The sequence below is a fragment of the Urocitellus parryii genome, chromosome 2, assembly GCF_045843805.1.
Source record: "Urocitellus parryii isolate mUroPar1 chromosome 2, mUroPar1.hap1, whole genome shotgun sequence".
In the NCBI taxonomy this organism is placed as follows: Eukaryota; Metazoa; Chordata; class Mammalia; order Rodentia; family Sciuridae; genus Urocitellus; species Urocitellus parryii.
This window is the reverse complement of record NC_135532.1, coordinates 174589350-174606497: the sequence shown is the minus strand read 5'-3', so window position 1 is coordinate 174606497 and position 17148 is coordinate 174589350. Positions and strand designations below refer to the sequence as shown.

Below are 17148 nucleotides of genomic sequence, written 5' to 3'. Positions count from 1 at the left end.
TAAGTATGGTGGCATGCACCTGAAATTCCACGTACTCAAAAGGCAGAAGCAGGAGAACTACTTGAGCCCACAAATTCAATCCGCAGTATCAAAAAAAAAAAAAAAAAAGAAGAAAGAAATTTTGTCATTTTTGACATTGATGAACCTGGAAAACATATTAAGTAAAATAAGCCAGGCACAGAAAGAAAAATACTACATGCCCTCAGATACACATGGAATAAAAGATTTTTAGCAGACCCTGTAGGCAGGAGAAGAGAGGGAATGCATTATAATATGGTAGCTTCAGTTAATTTACTGTATACTTGAAAACTGATAATAGAGTTGGCTGCAGGGGTGCACATCTATAACCCCAGCTATTCAGGAAGTTCCCAAGTCTAGGATCAGTAACTTAAGAGTTGAGTCTCAGGATAAAAAAATAAAAACAACCCCCAAAATCCCAGGGATGGTGAGGTGCTAAGCAATTCAGAGAGACCGTGTCTCTAAATGAAATATAAAATAGGGCTGGAGATGTGGCTCAGTGGTGCAGTGCCTGAATTCAATCCCCACTACAAAAAAACCCCCAAAAAACAAAAAACAAACAAACAAAAAAACCAAAACAATGTCCTGGGGATGTAGGTCAATAGTAAAGCACTTCTGGATTCAATCCTCAGCAGTGGAAAAGAAAAGGAAAACTGACAGTACGTTGTGTGGATTTTCTGTTTGTTTGAGATGGAGTCCCACTACGTTGGCCAGGCCAGTCTTGAACTTCTGAGGTCAGGCAAACCTCCTATATCAATGTGCTGAGTGCCGGAAGGCAGGTGTGCAACACTGGACTGGCTAGAAAAGAGATTGTAAACCACGTTTGGTGGCACATGACTAATTCCAGCAACTCAGGAAACTGAGGCAACATGATCACAAACTTTAGGCCAGCCTCAGCAATTTAGCAAGACTCAGTATCAAAATTAAAAGGCTGGGGATATAGCTTGGTGGTAAAATGTCCCTGGGTTCAACCCCCTGTACTGGGGGAATAAAAGGAAACTGGGAATATAGCTCAGTTGGCAGAGTGCTTGCCTTGCATGCACAGGTGCTGGGTTCAATTCCCAGCACCACCAAAAAGAAAACAAAAAGTAAATGTTCTCACTACAAGAAAAGTATAATGGGTATATTGATTTGCTTGAATCAACACAATGTATACATATGAACATCCAACTGTGCTAAATTTTGTCAATTTAGATTATTTTTTTCTTTTGGCATTATGGGGGATGGAACTCACAGCCTGGCACATTCAAGACAAGAGCTGTACCACTGAGCACTCCTTAAGATACCCAGCCCTAAATTTCTTAAAAAACGGCCTCCTAAATGTTTCTTTTCATAGTTTTATAGAAATGATTCACACGCCACAAAAAAATCACCCTCTTAAAGAGTACAATTCAGTTAGAATATTTGCATGTACAACTATGTAACAAATCCCACTATTATGTATAACTATTGATCAAAATGGGGAAAGAAAGTATGATTCAAAGTCAGAACATCGCTAACACTACCTCATTCCAGAACACTTGCATTATCCCATTAGCAGTCACTTCCCATTCTCCCCTCTTCCCAGGTCCTTGCAACCATTACTTTACTGTATTTGCCCATTCTGGACATTTTCAAGTTTATGGAATATTATGAGGGCTTTGTCTTCTTTCACTTAACATGTCTTTACTTAATAACATATCTGTATCAAAACATGTATCAGTATGTCTTTTTATGGCAGACTAATATTCCATTATATAGATTTGGACATTTAGATTTCTGATTTGGGGCTAATATGAATAATGGTGTTATGAACTTTCATCCACAATTTTTTTGTGTGTCTGGGGGCTGTGGGTGAAGCTCAGTGGTAGATAGATTGTTCAGCATGCATGAGGTCTGCGTAAAATCCCCAGCACCAACAAAAACTTTGTGTGTCTAGGCGTGTAGCTCAGTGGTAGAGGGCTTGCCTAGCAGGAGAGAGGCCCTGGTTTCCATCCCCTGCAGCACATTAAAAAAAAAAAATAACAAAATGTTTTCTGTACTTGGTTCTATTTAAAATTTCAATCCACCCAGAATGTACTGTAGAACAGGATCTATTGCTTTTCTTCCAAACATAACTATTCTGGCTATTTCTCTTAATCCTTAATGTTCCATAATTCCACTGAACAAAATTTAGAGTGGTGTTTTAATCCTGATTGGCATGTACTGCACTTTCCTAATTTGGTTCCTTTTACAGTGCTGGGGATGAACCCCAGGGCCTTAGACATGGTAGGCAAATGCTTTACCACCGAACTATACCCTCAGCCCTAAATCTTTCAATCTGAAGACGCTTGTTTTTCTCTTTAATTCTAAAACATTGACCTTGTTATTTTCTTCAGTTTCCCTCCCATCATCTCCTGATACATTCATGAGATAGAACTTTAAGCTCTTCTTTGAAGTGAAAGAAGACATCTTGCCAAGTAATCTGAGTATAGAACCTTCAATTGTCATATTCTACCACACATTTTTTTATAGTTGTCGTGTACAACTGTAACTCAGTATTCACATTTACTATAGCAAATAGTGATTAATGGTCATTAAAAGTGTTCAACTTGAGTGAGGTACGGTGGTACATACCCGTAATCCGAGTTACTCAAGAGGTTGAGGCAGGAGGACTCCAAGTTCAAGGCCAGTCTGGGAAAGACTGTCTCCAAAAAATAAAAAGGGCTAGGGAATGCAGCTCAGTGGTAGATGGCTTGCCTATCATGAACCATATCCTGGATTCAATCCCAGGAACACTGGGGGTGGGGGGAAGCACTCAGTTTTTCAAGGGAGTTATTTTTCTTTTTATGCTCATTTCATCAATTTATGCAGTACCGAAAGAAATAATAAAACTGTAGTAAGTTTCTTATAAATACAACCAACTCAACTTAAAAAATGGCCTCCTAAATATATAAATCAACTGAAAGGAGTGTGACAGTTATGGTAGAGCCAGCATTTAGCATCCTATTGAACTCAATTATGGCCAATGCTACATAAGTCAGTTAAGGGAATATCTACTGTGCCTTCTGCCCTACACTCTTTCCTATTGCTCTAATAATACTGACTACTCAAGTTTACCACTTATATGTGTTACATTTCTCTCTCTTGTTGACTTTTTTCAGATTGATAAGATTGTGAGCTCACCTCTCCTTAGGTACTTGCTGAGGGTAAGGGACTGTGATGGGCCAGTAGCTGTTACTCTGCCCTGAATTACTTTCAGTGGGAGTGGTGATACTTTCCAGGTGTTACAGGGTTGGGGCAAATGTCCTATTTCCTTTCTTAGAATTTTGATTTGATAGCAGTTGTTGTCTTTGTGAAGATGTGGCACAGGTAGAGAGATTTTACAACTAATCAACCTTTTACTATCGGTCTCCTCTTTCATCTACTCCAGGAAATGACCACCTTTAGTATTTCACCATTTTCCCGCATTGAATTCCTTCTGCCCTTCAAGACTTCCCTTTATTTTCTGTCTTGGGGAAACTTCTGAGTTTCTCATTCACCAAAACTCTCCTCATTTTTGAGCATGAATATATTTTCATAATTTCTATGAAGTGGGTAGGAAGAATAGGTTTCATGTATTGAACTTCATCCTCTAAAACCTGGAACTCTTCTGTGTTTCTGACAAATATTCTTTACCAAGTGAAGGTAAGTGAAGGACATTTCCTTTGATCCTGGTTGTTGCTGGTACTGTCCTGGCGACTGAGCCCAGGGGGGCTTTACCACTGAGGTGCATCCCTCGCCATTTTAATTTTTTGAGACATGGTCTTGCTTAAGTTACTGAGGCTGGCCTCAAAATTGTGATCCTCCTGTCTTACCTTCCCAAACTGCTGGAATTACACGTGTATACCAGAGTGTCTAGATATTTCTAGTCTTATTAAAGGGTTTTAAAGACCTACTAAGATCTATGATTTTTCTCCTTTAGCCTACTAAAATAATAAGTTACAGTGTCACTAAATGGGTATGGTATTCTGTAAAACTTCCTACTTCCTCAGGTCATGCCATAGCTTTACTATATGCCATATCATATTTGGAAATGTTACATTTATAAAAGTTGATCAGTATTTGTGGGAAAAAGTTATTTTTTTCGGGTTAAAGTATTATGGTGCTGCTAACCTTTTACTAAGAAAAATAGGTTTCATGTATTTTTTTTTAATTTATTTTTTAGTTGCAGTTGGACACAATACTTTATTTATTTTCATGTGGTGCTGAGGATCGAACCCAGGGCCTCACTGAGCCACAACACCAGCCCTTCATTTTTATTCTAGTACAGTATAAACACCAGAAATCATTTGTTTAAAGATTTACTGCCAGACACAGTGGCACAAGCCTGGGATCCCAGTAATTCAGGAGGCGGAGGCAGGAGAATTTTTCAGTTCAAGGCTAAACTCAGTAACTTGGCGAGACACTGTCTCAAAATAAAAAATAAAAAGAGCTGGGTATGTAGCTCAGTGGTAAAGCACTCGTGGATTGAATCCCCAATACCTAAATAAATAAATGATTAATTAACCCTCTACTTTTTAATCATAAAAACGTAACTCAATCAAACCATTTTTCTCCTTGCTCTTTTAATTTTACACAGATATCTTTCAATATCAAAATATAAATTGAGCTTTATAGTGGTGCTGGGAACTGAACTTAAAGGCACTCCCTCTACCACTTAGCTATACTCTTAGCCCTAAATATAATCTTAAAGGCTTGTATGATGCATATCATTTTCTGAATATGCCAAAATTTATGCTTCAATTAAAAACCTGTTGGGCTGGGATCGTGGCTCAGCGGTAGAGTGCTCACCTAGCATGGGCGGGACCCAGGTTCAATTCTCAGCACCACATAAAAATAAAGGCACTGTGTTGTGTCCATCTCCAAAAAGGATTCTCTCTCTCTCTCTTAAAAAACAAAAACAAAAATAAAACCTGTTGTTTTGGTTGTTTTTGGTTTTTAATTATAAGTTTATATAAGGGGATTACTAACATAATAAATGTAACACCCTTATATAAACATATTAGTACTCTTTTACATCTAAGATAAATTTATATGCTTGATGTAAACTTTGACAAGAGAAGACATGATGTGGGCTGGGGACTGGGGATACAGCTCAGTAGCTGAGCACCTCAGGTTCAATCCTTGTATCAGGGGGCTTAGAGGGGGAGTGAAACCAGTATATCCTGGTTTGTTGCTACACTCTTAAGAACCAGCATAGTGGCTGGTACACAGAATCTTCTTACATATTAAATAAACAAAACAGGAACATTCTAATAGAAAAACAGACACTGGAAAACCAGGCACAAACAAAAAAATATTCAACACATAAAAAGATGTCCAAGTTAAAAACACCAAATTAAAACTCACTGTTATAGAAGAAACAACTAGAAATTAAGTGTTCATTAAGCAGTCAAGGATTCATAAAATAATTTGTGGGACTCTACATAATACAGCAATATAAAAGGTCTCAAGAAAAACATCCAAGTGGTTAAAGGGAAAGCCATGTGTGGGAGGGAAAAACAGGACTCATTATAAGAAAAGTTAATGGACAGCAAGTGTGGGCCAGAGGTTGGGGAGAATAAAGGAAGAGTGCATACCAGAAAGGCAGACTGAAAGCTGTTCATCGTCCACTGGAGATGCTTTTGAGTTGTTCTTCCCCCCTCCCAGTTGATTTTCTAGTTTGAGTTCACTGCATGCCAGGGGAGCTTCCAGTGGACTTTTACAGTAAGGGTGGTCCAGCAACTTAGAACTAAGAATGTTCTGCTTGAAAGATCCATCCTCTTCCATCTGGTAGGAGTTCTCATTGTGAACATTCTCTTCAGACACAGGCCCATCTACACTACTCACAGATTTATCTGCTCCCGTCACTGACAGCTTTACTCTGTCATCACTGACAGTGCTTGTCCGATTTTCCTGATCCAGAGTCATAATTTCTTTTTCAGTTTCTGAAGTGAACGTTTTACTAGAATGATGTTCTGACAAGGGCATGTCATGAATCAGCTCTGTACACTCCCACTTTGGAGACGAACAAGGTGATTGGTCCCAAGTGTATGTGGCACTGCCATTCTGTTGGTCAGGGAATGCTTCATCTAAATTAAGCTCCTTGTCTGGGAAAGGACTTCCTTTAGGGTGATCATCAGGCATATGGGAATTCTTTCCCTTCACTACAACATTGCTGTCCATATCTGGGAAGTATGGCTGATGCTGACAAGAAGGATCTTTAGGTTCTGGGGAAGGAAATGGGCTACAACTGCCACCCTCCGTATTATCTTTAAGGGTCTCTTGGTGGTCCCCAGTGACCTTTTGTACCCAGCTTCGCTGGGCTTTCCTTGGCTTGCAAACTTTGCTTTTCGTTCTGAAGTGCTGGGATCTGAGAATCCTATACTGAAATCTAATCATGGATAACTTCTCATACATCATCAGTGGAGACACTTTTATTCTTCGATGTTGGTTAAGTTGGAACTTTTTTGGAATCAGGGGTCCCCCACTCCTGTGGTGTTCTAGTTCTTGGCAGCAGCCATAACAAAAGCGCTTTCTCTTATGATTGCTCAAGGTGACCACAATCTTGCCACTCTCACCTGGACTTTGGCTTTCCCCAGTGAACTTCATGGGAAACTCAGAAGCCTGCGGCACTGTCCTAGGTCTATGACCATTGGTCTGACCTAATGCACTACTTGCTGGCAAGCCAGCGACTGCCTTTAAGAGACTCTTCTCTCCACAGTATTCATGGTCCGAGTTCTTTGCTGATGATAGTAACTTCTCTGCTTGGAGTTTCAGAAGACTACTTGAGGAAGAAATGAAGTACTTAGCGTCCTTTCTTTTCACTTTAGAAGACAAAGTACTAGGATTCTGAGTAGCCACACTGGATTTAGTCTTAGCACAAAAAGATTCATCCTGAATCCATGATTTCTGGATTTGAAGAGCCTTCTTTCTACAATGAAAATGACTCAACTGTCTATTCCAAGTAAATGACCTTCCCAACTTAGCATTCAGAATGCATAAGTGTTGGTGAAAGTAGAATTTCTTAAAGCCTCCAAATCCAGTATTCCATTTCTCAGAAAAGGCTAAGTGGATTCCTTTCCTCCATAGTATTTTCCTCTGTTTTTTCATTTTTCTGATGCATAATGAGATGTGGATGTAGCTACAAAGAAGAAAATGTAAAGAAATGTTATGTATCCATCTAAAAGTAAGGTCATGAAGGCATTCACAGAAATGAAGACAAAAAAATTGAAAAAAGAGCATATATGTTTCAATTTAACGCAACTGAATAATGAAATCCTACCTGATTGGGCTGGGGTTGTAGTTTAGTGGTAGAGCACTTACTTAGCATGTGTGAGGCACTGAGTTCAATCCTCAACATCATATAAAAAAATGAATAAATAAATAAAAGAATGATATTGTGCTCATCTTCTTAAAAGAAAAAAGAAAAAGAAATCCTATCTGATCAAGGTTTTAATCACAGCGAAAAACTGGGGAAGAAAGAAGACATGAGCACTAACAAGACACCATTGGCCGTACACCTGTTTTGAATACAAATCAGTTTCAAAAATCATTTCTCAGGACAGAGTCACAGGACTGGGAGTCAGAATTTCTAAGTGTTGGCTCTGTTTCTCGTTAACTAAGTGACATTCAGCAAGTCATCCAAATTTTGTGTTCTTATTTATAAAATGAAAAACAGAGAAGGGAAAGGGAACCAAATACCACTTAAGACTAATTCCATGTTCTTTCTTATTTGTTTTTCTGTCATACTGGGGATTAACCCAGGGTCTCGCACAGGCCAGGTATGTGCTCCACCACTGAGCTACAGGCTCAGGTCCCATATCTACTTATTTAGAATTTGCCCATAGCAAAATGACTTGTTTCCTACAGCAAAAATTTAAAAGGGCAGGTACCTTTGCTCTGTAGAGTCATCTACAGGTAGATACTCCATCAATACATGATATCAGTATCTCAAGAGAGAGAACAGGCTGCTCCTTGCCAGTCAAAGACTCTCTGACTGTGCAGGAAAAGGATTCCATCAGGTGCTCTCACCCAGTTATTCTGGCTCTCAAGTGAATATAAAGAACAAGAACCAACACAAGCATACACACATAAACTTCAGAAACACGATGATAAGAGATGGGAGATGGGAATGAATGGAAATTAAAAGCAAACACAATTTACCCTCAAGTTAGTAATATCTAATATTACTGAAGGTTTTAGGCATCAGGCACTATAGGTGAGATCAAAGAAACCCTAGACTATGAATAGAAACCAATATTCTAATGACAGCTTTTTTTTTTTTTTTTTCAATAAGCTAACAACTTATTGAAAGTTTTCCCAGCCTGGAGGAGAGGATGGGAGCAGTCCAGAGTACTTCATTTCTGTGTATCAGTTTTCAATCAGAACAAAAGTAGAAGGATAAATATATGTATCTCAGTTCTTGTTCAAAAATCCCATTGAGATGACAGAAATTGCTCTTTTTTTCCCCTCCCCCCAAACTTAGGATTAAACCCAGAGCCTTATCCAGGACTTCATGGATGTGCTCTACCATAGAGCTACCACTGAGCTACATCCCCAGCATGGAAACTGGATTTTTTTAAAAGGCAAAGCCCCTCAAGGACAAAGACAATAAAAGGGATAAGAACAATAAAAGTTTTGAAAGACCCAAGTAGATGAATGTGTAACAGCAGACCCAACAGGGCAAGAGCTGAAATCTAAGCCAATGGTAGGGAAGACCAAGAAGCAAGCTACAGTTCAGAAAAACTTAAAAATAGAAGCAAAAAATTTGATGAAAATCAGAAATATGGTGGAGGTGAAAAAGGAAGAACTGGTGAAAAATCTTAAAAAGTAGGCGGGAAGCTGGGTGTAGTGGCCCAAGCATGTTATGCCTGCTACTTAGGAGGCTAAGGCAGGAGGATCCCAAGTTTGAGGTAAACCTCAGAAGTTTAGCAAGACTCTGCCTCAAAATGTAAAAAGTAAAAAGGGCTGGGAATGTAACTCAGTGATAGAGTGTCCCTGGGTTCAGTACCCCCCCACACCAAAAAAAGCAATAGCACTTAAACCCTCAGATCTCTTTCCCCTACCTTTGCAAAAAACTAAAGCAGATTAAAACTAATAATAAAACAAAAACTATTTATAGATTAATCAAATTTTTAAAACTATCAGAAACAGAGGAAAAGGGGAATTCATGCTTAATGGGAACACAATCTCAATTTGGGAAGATGAAAAGGCCCCGGAGATGGATGGTGGTGGTGGCTGCAAAGTAACGTGAATGTACTTAATGCCACTAAACTGTCCACGAAAAAATGGTTAAAATGGTAAATTATGTATATTTTACCACAATAAAATAAAAGGCGACTTGGGTTGTAGCTCAATGGTAGTTGCCTTGCATGTGTGAGGCTCTGGGTTCACTCCCCATCACCATAAATGTACAAAAAATGTTATTTTTTAAAAAAGGAACAATGAAAAGCTATATAAAGTTTATCAGCCAAGTGCACTGGCACATGCCTATAAATCCAGCAACTCAGAAGACTGAGGCAGGAGGATCACAGCTTGAGGCCAGCCTCAGCAACTTAGTGAGGTCCTAAGCAATTCATCAAGACCCAGTCTTTTAAAAAAAAAAAAAAAAGAGCAGAAGGTATATCTCTGTGGTTCAATCCCCTTAAGAAAGAAAGCTTAACAGATAAAAGATAACTGATAAGCCAAAATAAAATATTTGCAATATACACCATGGATAATAATATGTATTCCTAATACATAAAGAGCTCTTAAATTGAGGAATAAAGGACAAAAAGCCTGTTGGCCTAGTAGAAAGATGAAAGAAAGACCTAACAAGACAATTCACAAATAAAATTTTCTAAATGACCCCTAAACATAAGAAAACATGTTCAATGTCACTATAAGGTTGGGCATGGTGGTACACACCTATAATTCCAGTGATTCCGGAATAGGAGGACTTCAAGTTCAAAGCCAGCCTCAGCAACTTGGTGATGCCTTAAGCAACTTGGCAAGACTCAATGTCTCAAAAAATGAAAAGATCTGGGGATGAGCTCAGTGGTTAAATGTAACTGTGTTCAATCCCCAGAACAAAATAAGAAAGGTAAAGAAGTTAATTCACTCATAAGAAAATTGGCAAAGGTCTGGCCATGAAACTGAGTGGTAGAATGCTTGCCTAGTATGAGTGAAGCCCCAGTTTCAATCCCAGGATGTAAAAAAGAAAAAAAAAAAAAAAAAAAAGAGCTAGAGAGCGAGAGAGTGAGAGAGCAGAGAGAGAGAAATATTTCACAGCTGGAGAAAAGACATTTTCTTTCTTTGCTGGTGGGAGTACAAACTGATACAATGTTTTTGGAGGAGAATTTGGTAATATTTAATAAAACTACAAAAGTATTTACCTTCATATGCAGCATCCCCAATTTAAGGAATTTACCCTGAAGACATACCTGCAACAATGAAAATACATATGTACAAGACTATTCACTGCAACATTGTTTCTAATAGCAAAATATTGAAAATAACCTACATGTACCTACATAGGATAGTGCTTGAATAAACTATGGCTTATCCACACAATGCATGAAGCTATAAAAGAACACCCAGGTTTGGTGGCACAGGCTATGATTATAATCCCAGCAATTTGGGAGGCTGATGCAAGGAGGATGACAAATTCAAGCCCAGCCTGGGCAATTCAATGCGATCCTCTCTGAAAATAGATAAATTAAATTAAATTAAATTAAAAAGGGGGGGGCTGGTAATGTAGTTCAGTGGTAGAGCACCCAGGGTTTCAATCCCCTGTATGGGGGTTGGGAGGATTCACTATATGAACTAACATGGAATGACTTCCAGAATATATTGTTAAGTGAGTAAAGTTAAGTTCAAATAAGTATCAATAATATGCCACTGTATGGAAGGTGGGCACCAGAAAAATGGAGGAATTGGGAATGAGTAGAAAAGATGAGAGGAAAGGTACTTCTCTGAATATATATTCCTTTTTGTAAAGTTCTGAATTTTTAGAACCATGTTAATGCTTCATATACTTAAACCTAACTGCATTTCAAATGAATAACACAACTATACTGAAAGTAAAGGAAAATAAACCATCTATCTATATTTATTTTGGGGGTGGGATGGGGGAAACTATTTGGGATCAAACCCAGGGTCTCATGCATGATAGGTAAGCACTCTACCACTGAGCTACATTCCCAGTCCTAAAAACATCAATATTCTAAAACTGAATGAATAAGTACATATGTTGTGCAAAATTAGAACCAGAGATTTCACTGCTGTAGAAAGAAAAACTAATGATGATCAAAGAAAGTGAAAATGAACCTATGGTGCTACACTGAAATTGGAGGTATCAGAATGAATACATAGTGTTTAATATACATACAGATATAAAAGTGTACATAGTTTACACGTATGTGTGTGTGTTTTGAGTGTGTATGTATGAATATTTGAGAGTAAGCAATGGGGCATAGGAAACACAAGATAACCTGGAATATCATTGGAGTGCTGGAAAGGTACAAGCATTCAAAAATTAAGAATGACATGTCAAAAAGATACAGAAATCAACATGAAGAAACTCACAATGGCCAAGAAAACTTTGAGCAACCAAATGCATAATGACAGTGATGGGTTATAATCCAATAATAAAATAAGTATTCTTGAGTTTACAGTGATACAAGAAACTTGACTCAATAGACACTACATTACTCTTGTGGTATTCTTGTCAAACATGTGTAACCTGAATTTATTCATGAGAAACAATAGACACTGACTGGCCAAAACTCTTCAAAGGTGTCAATTAAAGTCAAAGAGAAACTATAGAGATTAAAAAACTAAGACTAAAGTTACATGGCAATGCAATATGTAATCCTAGATTCAGTCCTAATCTAGAAATGGAAATTGATGGGACAACAGACAAAATGTGAATAAGGCTTGTAGAGTAACAGTATTTTCTAAAGACAATTTCATAGTTTTGATCATGTGCTGGTTATATAATACTATATATATATATATATATATATATATATATATATATATATATATATATATATATAAATAAATTTTTGGCACACATACATATATTTGAGGTACTAAGGATTGAAACCAGGGATGCTCTTTCACCAAGCTACATCCCCAGCCTCCCCACCCCCCCATTTTTTTTTTTTTTGGCACTGCAAGGATTGAACCCATAGTCTTGTACATGCTGGGCAAGCTCTCTACCACTGATCTATATCCCTAGTCCCCTAGTCCTTTATATTTCTTATGCTGAGATAAGGTCTTGCTACATTACCTAGGCTGGCCTCAAACTTGAGATTCTCCTATTTCAGCATCCTAAATGGCTGGAATTACAGACATGTGCCAAAATGACCTGCTTTGCAACTGATTTTGAAAGTTTGAAGTTATTTCAAAGTCTGAAGTTTTTTTAAAAAGCAAATATTTAAAATTGAAGAAATCTCCCAGAAAGTACCAAAAGACAACAGAGTGAAAATAACACAGAAAGATGAGAAAATTAATAGACCATGCTAGTAGACGACATATCCAAATAAGGCTGAGTGTGGTAGTGCACGCCTGTAATCCCAGTGGCTCTGGAGGCTGAGGCAGGAAAACGCCAAGTTCAGAGCCAGGCCAGCAACTTAGTGAGATACTAAGCACTCAGGGAGACCCATTCTCTAAATAAAATTTTAAAAAAGGTAGGGGATTTGGATTAGAGGTTGAGCGTTCCTGGGTTCAATACCCAGTACCAAGAATAAAAGCAAAAAAATCCAAATAAGAGTTTCAGAAAAAGATTAAGAAAGTATAGAAGGAGCCAGCTGTTAAGATGCCTACCTATACTGCCAGTGACTCAGGAGACTCAGACAGGAGGACTGCAAGTCTGAGGTTAGCCTGTACAACTCAGCAAAGTTTTAAAAAACAATTTAGTGAGCTTCAGTCTCAAAAAAAAAAACAAAAACATAAAGAGGGTGAAGCTTAGAGGCAAAGCATCCCTAAGTTCAATCCCCACTACCAAAATAAATAAATAAATAAATAAATAAATTTAAAAATAAAAGGGGCAAGATTCTAGAAATTAACTCACAAAATGAAGTTTCCCATATTTAGTTTATAAATTTGTACACTGTTCCTTTATAAAGCACTGTACCTCACAACTATGCGTGGTATCTGCCACTCCGAATAATAACCCTTCTCCACTTCAGATAATTCATGTCTGCTAACCTTATTAATGTGTACTGGGAGAGGAAAAAAAGGTCAGATCTGGAAAATTTTTCTTAAAAAGTTCTTCATGTAACTCCTTATATACTTTGTCCCACTTCTACCTCCACTTAAACAGTATGTGAGGAAAGGGGATACAGAGCACTTACCTATACACAGAAGGCCCTGGGTTAGACTCCCAGAAGCACCAGGGTAGGGGTACACAAACTGGGTGTGGTGGCACATGCCTGTAGTTCAGCACTTGGGAGACGGGGGGATTATGGCTTGAGCCCAGGAGCTTGAGACCAGCCTGGGAAGCATAGTGAGACCCTATCTCAAAAATAAAATTAAATCAGTTCTTTATTAGTGCATAACACGGCTAATCCTGAAACTTAGAAGGCTTTCTGGCCGGGTGCAGTGGAGCATACCTGTAATACCAAGAGCTTAGGAGGCTGAGGCTGACAGCAACTTGGCAAGACACTGTCTCAAAATAAAAAATAAAATAGGACTGGGGATGTGGCTCAGTGGTTAAGCACCTCTGGATTCAATCCCTGATACCAAAAAAAAGAGGATTTCTGGCTGTCTCTGTTAGTTTAGGATTCAGCATTCTCAAGGCTACTAAAACATTACCACCAATTTTTTTTTTTCCCTGCTTTCCAGGTTCTATAACTTTGTTATCCATACTTCCTTTGTTCTTTGTCAATCTAGGGCGGATTGTTTCAATGGCATTTTCAGGCTGGTGCAGGAATTATACATATATGTCCCACCAATTCACCATCCTTAACATATCATATTGTAAAAAAGTCTTAGGCAATTAAGCAAGATGCTATGTCAAAGAATACAAAGGGATGCCAAGTGTGGTGGCACACACCTGAAATTCCAGCTCTCAAGAAGCTAAGGTAGTAGGATCACAAGCTGAGGCCAGGCTTAGCAACTTATTGAGACCCTCAGTAATTTAGCAAGACTCTGTCTCAAAATAAAAAATAAAAAGAGCTAAAGATATAGTTCAGTTACTAGAGTACCCCTGGGTTCAATTCCCAGTACAAGGGGAGGGGAGGAGGAATCAAGTTGCTAAATAATATGTATGAACCCATTTTTGTTAAAAAGGGAAATATTATGTGTGTTTGAATAGAGGTAAATGCCTAAAAGCTTAAGGCCACAGTTCCTCAAATGTAACCTAGGGTTTTGTAGTGATTTCACAAGGGTACCAGAGGATATTCTAAAGAAGAGGGGAAAATGAATAATAAATAAATAAATAAACTGGAGAGAAAAAGCAATTCAGCATATGGCAAACACTCAGTAAACCACTAGTTCAAAATAGTTCAGTTTAAAAAGTAGATCATGATGGTGCATGCCTCTAAACCTAGTGACTCAGGAGGCTGGGGTAGGAAGAATGCAAGTTTGAGGCCAGCTTCAGCAATTTAGCGAGAACCTATGTCAAAGTAAAAAATAAGCCATGGGGGGGGTGGCTCACGCCTGTAATTCCAGTGGCTTGGGAGGCCTAGGCAGGAGGCTGACCGCAGGTTTGAAGCCAGCCTCAGCAACTTAGCAAGGCAGTAAGCAATGTGGAGACCTGTCTCAAAAAAATAAATAAATAAATAAAAGGGCTGGGCATGTGGCTCAGTGGTTAAGTGTCCTTGAGTTCAATCCCTGGCACAAAAATAACAATAAAGTAAAATAATTAAAAAAATAAAAACACCTGGAGATATGGCTTAGTGATAAAGCTACTGGGCTTCAATCCTCAGTATCATTATTAATACTACTTAAAGGGGGGGTGCGGGGGCTGGGGCTGAATGGTAGCATGCTCACCTAGCATGTGTGAGGCACTGGGTTCAATCCTCACCACCACATAAAAGATAAACAAATAAAGGTATTGTGTCCGTTCATAACTTATATATATATATATATATATATATATATATTTTTTTTTTTTTTTTAAATAGAGTTGGGGATGTAGCTCAGCAGCTGAGTTGCCTAGGCATCCTTGAGGCACTGAGTTCCATCCCCACTAATGAAATAAATAAATCAATACTACAAATGCCCAGATAGCTCTTCAGACCTACTGAAGTAGGGCATAAGAATCTGAAGTTTTTATTTTTTTGGTGACTTGTCTATGCTGTTCAGGCTGGCCTCCAACTCCTGGGCTCAAACAATCCTCCCACATTAGCCTCCCAAGTAACTGTAAGAGTAGGTGAGACTCAAGTCTGACTTGATGCACTGAGTGCATCTCTTTCCCTTCTCCTCTAATACTTTTGTAATTTGGGTCCATTACACTACAGTGGTGAATATTCTGTCCACTAGAGAGAGAGGTAACTCCTCAAATTAACTTAGAATTGTAATATCCAGTCACTAAAGAATTCCAGTTCCTGAACAGACTCTCTCCACATTTTCAAGGAACATGAAATGTTGTAGAAGCAGAGTGAGGGGTCTTCAAAAATAGTTGCAGAGGATTCCTTCTAAAGGGGACAAGGTGTAAACAAAGGTCTTCCCAGCTTTTCTCCTGGTAACAGCCTACTGAGAAAAGCTATCTTGAGTAAAGAGCAAAATTGATTTAAGTCATCCTTTTCATATACCAATGTTTGATCAATAAACACAAAACATCTGAGTAGGAGAGGGTCTGGTTTTTTCCTGAGACTGCCTATGCAAAGTACAGATTGCAATTAGGTTCTGGCACCCTTCTCCAGACCAAACTTAGTTATTCTGGATAAAAGGAAAAATATAAACAAAACAAAACAAAAAACGCAATTAGAGACTTACCATTAGTACCATTAAGTGTCCTCTTCCCTTAGAACCTCTTTTCAAAGGAGTTTAACTGGACTCCCAAAACATTTCGTTTATTCTCCTAATTTATATAGTTTAAGAAACCCCAGTTTTAACACGCGAATTACAATTACTACCAAATGGCAGGGTAGGATTTCAACTCAGCTCTCCCGATTCCAAGTTCAAAACTCCCACAACCTCTACAGCATTTCTCCTCAGAGTGGCCACACAGTGGATTGAAGGTTGATACCGCCTTGCACAGATGGCATAGAAAAAACAAGTTCCCTCCACCTTAATGTCCAAGTGCCACGGCCTTCCTCTAGAAAAGGGTCCCAAGAGCATGGACCAAGAAACCAAGGCAGGGAGGAGGCAGAACTGTCCGAACAAATTAAAAACCCTTGACTTGCAAGCTGACAGGGGCTGGGGTTTCTAATAGCAGTCTTCCTCTCAAAGCCTTCCCTAGCTTCAGGAAGAGCGGCGGGGGATGCTAGCTTTCTCGCTGCCTGCGTCGCAGGGCTTGGGCTGGAAAGAAAGAAGGGGAAGCAGAGGTCCCTCGAGACGAGCTCCTTCCCCATCCCTAGAAGACCCAGTGCAAGGGAAGAAACTGCTGCCCTCAGCTTGAGGCGGGGCGGGGGTGAGGGGAGTTTGGCGCTTAAGGCCTCCGGGCTGGGGCGATGAGCTGGCGCGTAGCGGCTCAGTGAACGAACGGTCAGGGATCGATCCGTCATTCGGCCGAGGGCCGCCCGTGCTCCCGCTTACCTGCGTCTCTTGCTCCCAGCACCTGGCCCCCCCACGGCTCAGACGCTGTAGCACCCAAGACTGCGGCCTCGCCTTCGCCAGCCCAGAGGGAATCACCGCTCGGGAGGAGGTGCCCGGCCTGCTCCTCGCAGCCACGGGTGCTGAGCTTCTCCAGAGACGCTGCCGCGCCGCCGGCGCTCACTTAGCGCGTCACCTCCTCCCGTGCCCTTCCGCCTGCAGCCCCGCCCGCGCCTCGTGCAGGGGGCGGGGAAAGCGGGCGCTGGCGTGGGGGCGTGGCGCCGTGGCTCCTGCTTCTCAACAGCCTCCCACTCTAGTCCTTAAAGGCTCCTGGCGCCTCAAGGATATTTCTCTGCTTATCCCGCTTTGCCAAAAGCAAAAAGCCATGTTCCTGCTTTGGACTGCACTTCTTGAGGCCTGGCCTAGGCTTTTTCTCTCGGATTTGCGTGCTGATTTTACTTT

At 39.7% G+C, this 17148-nt stretch overlaps 1 protein-coding gene across 3 annotated transcripts in view; it reads right to left on the bottom strand.

Moving 5' to 3' along the window:
* Nucleotides 1–16846, bottom strand: part of LOC113175035 (sentrin-specific protease 5) — a 38679-nt gene extending 21833 nt beyond the window's left edge. For 2 of the 3 annotated variants that reach the window (XM_026379209.2, XM_077795359.1), the window contains exons 1-3: nt 16690–16846; nt 10374–10421; nt 5598–7141 (exon numbers count right to left, since the gene is read on the bottom strand). In XM_026379209.2, coding sequence (XP_026234994.2) covers nt 5598–7110 — 1513 coding nt within the window. In that variant the 5' untranslated portion in view covers nt 7111–7141; nt 10374–10421; nt 16690–16846. The remainder of the gene's footprint in view (nt 1–5597; nt 7142–10373; nt 10422–16689) is intronic. The other variant, XM_026379210.2, reaches the window with a different exon arrangement.
* Between the last annotated feature and the right edge of the window lie 302 nt (nt 16847–17148).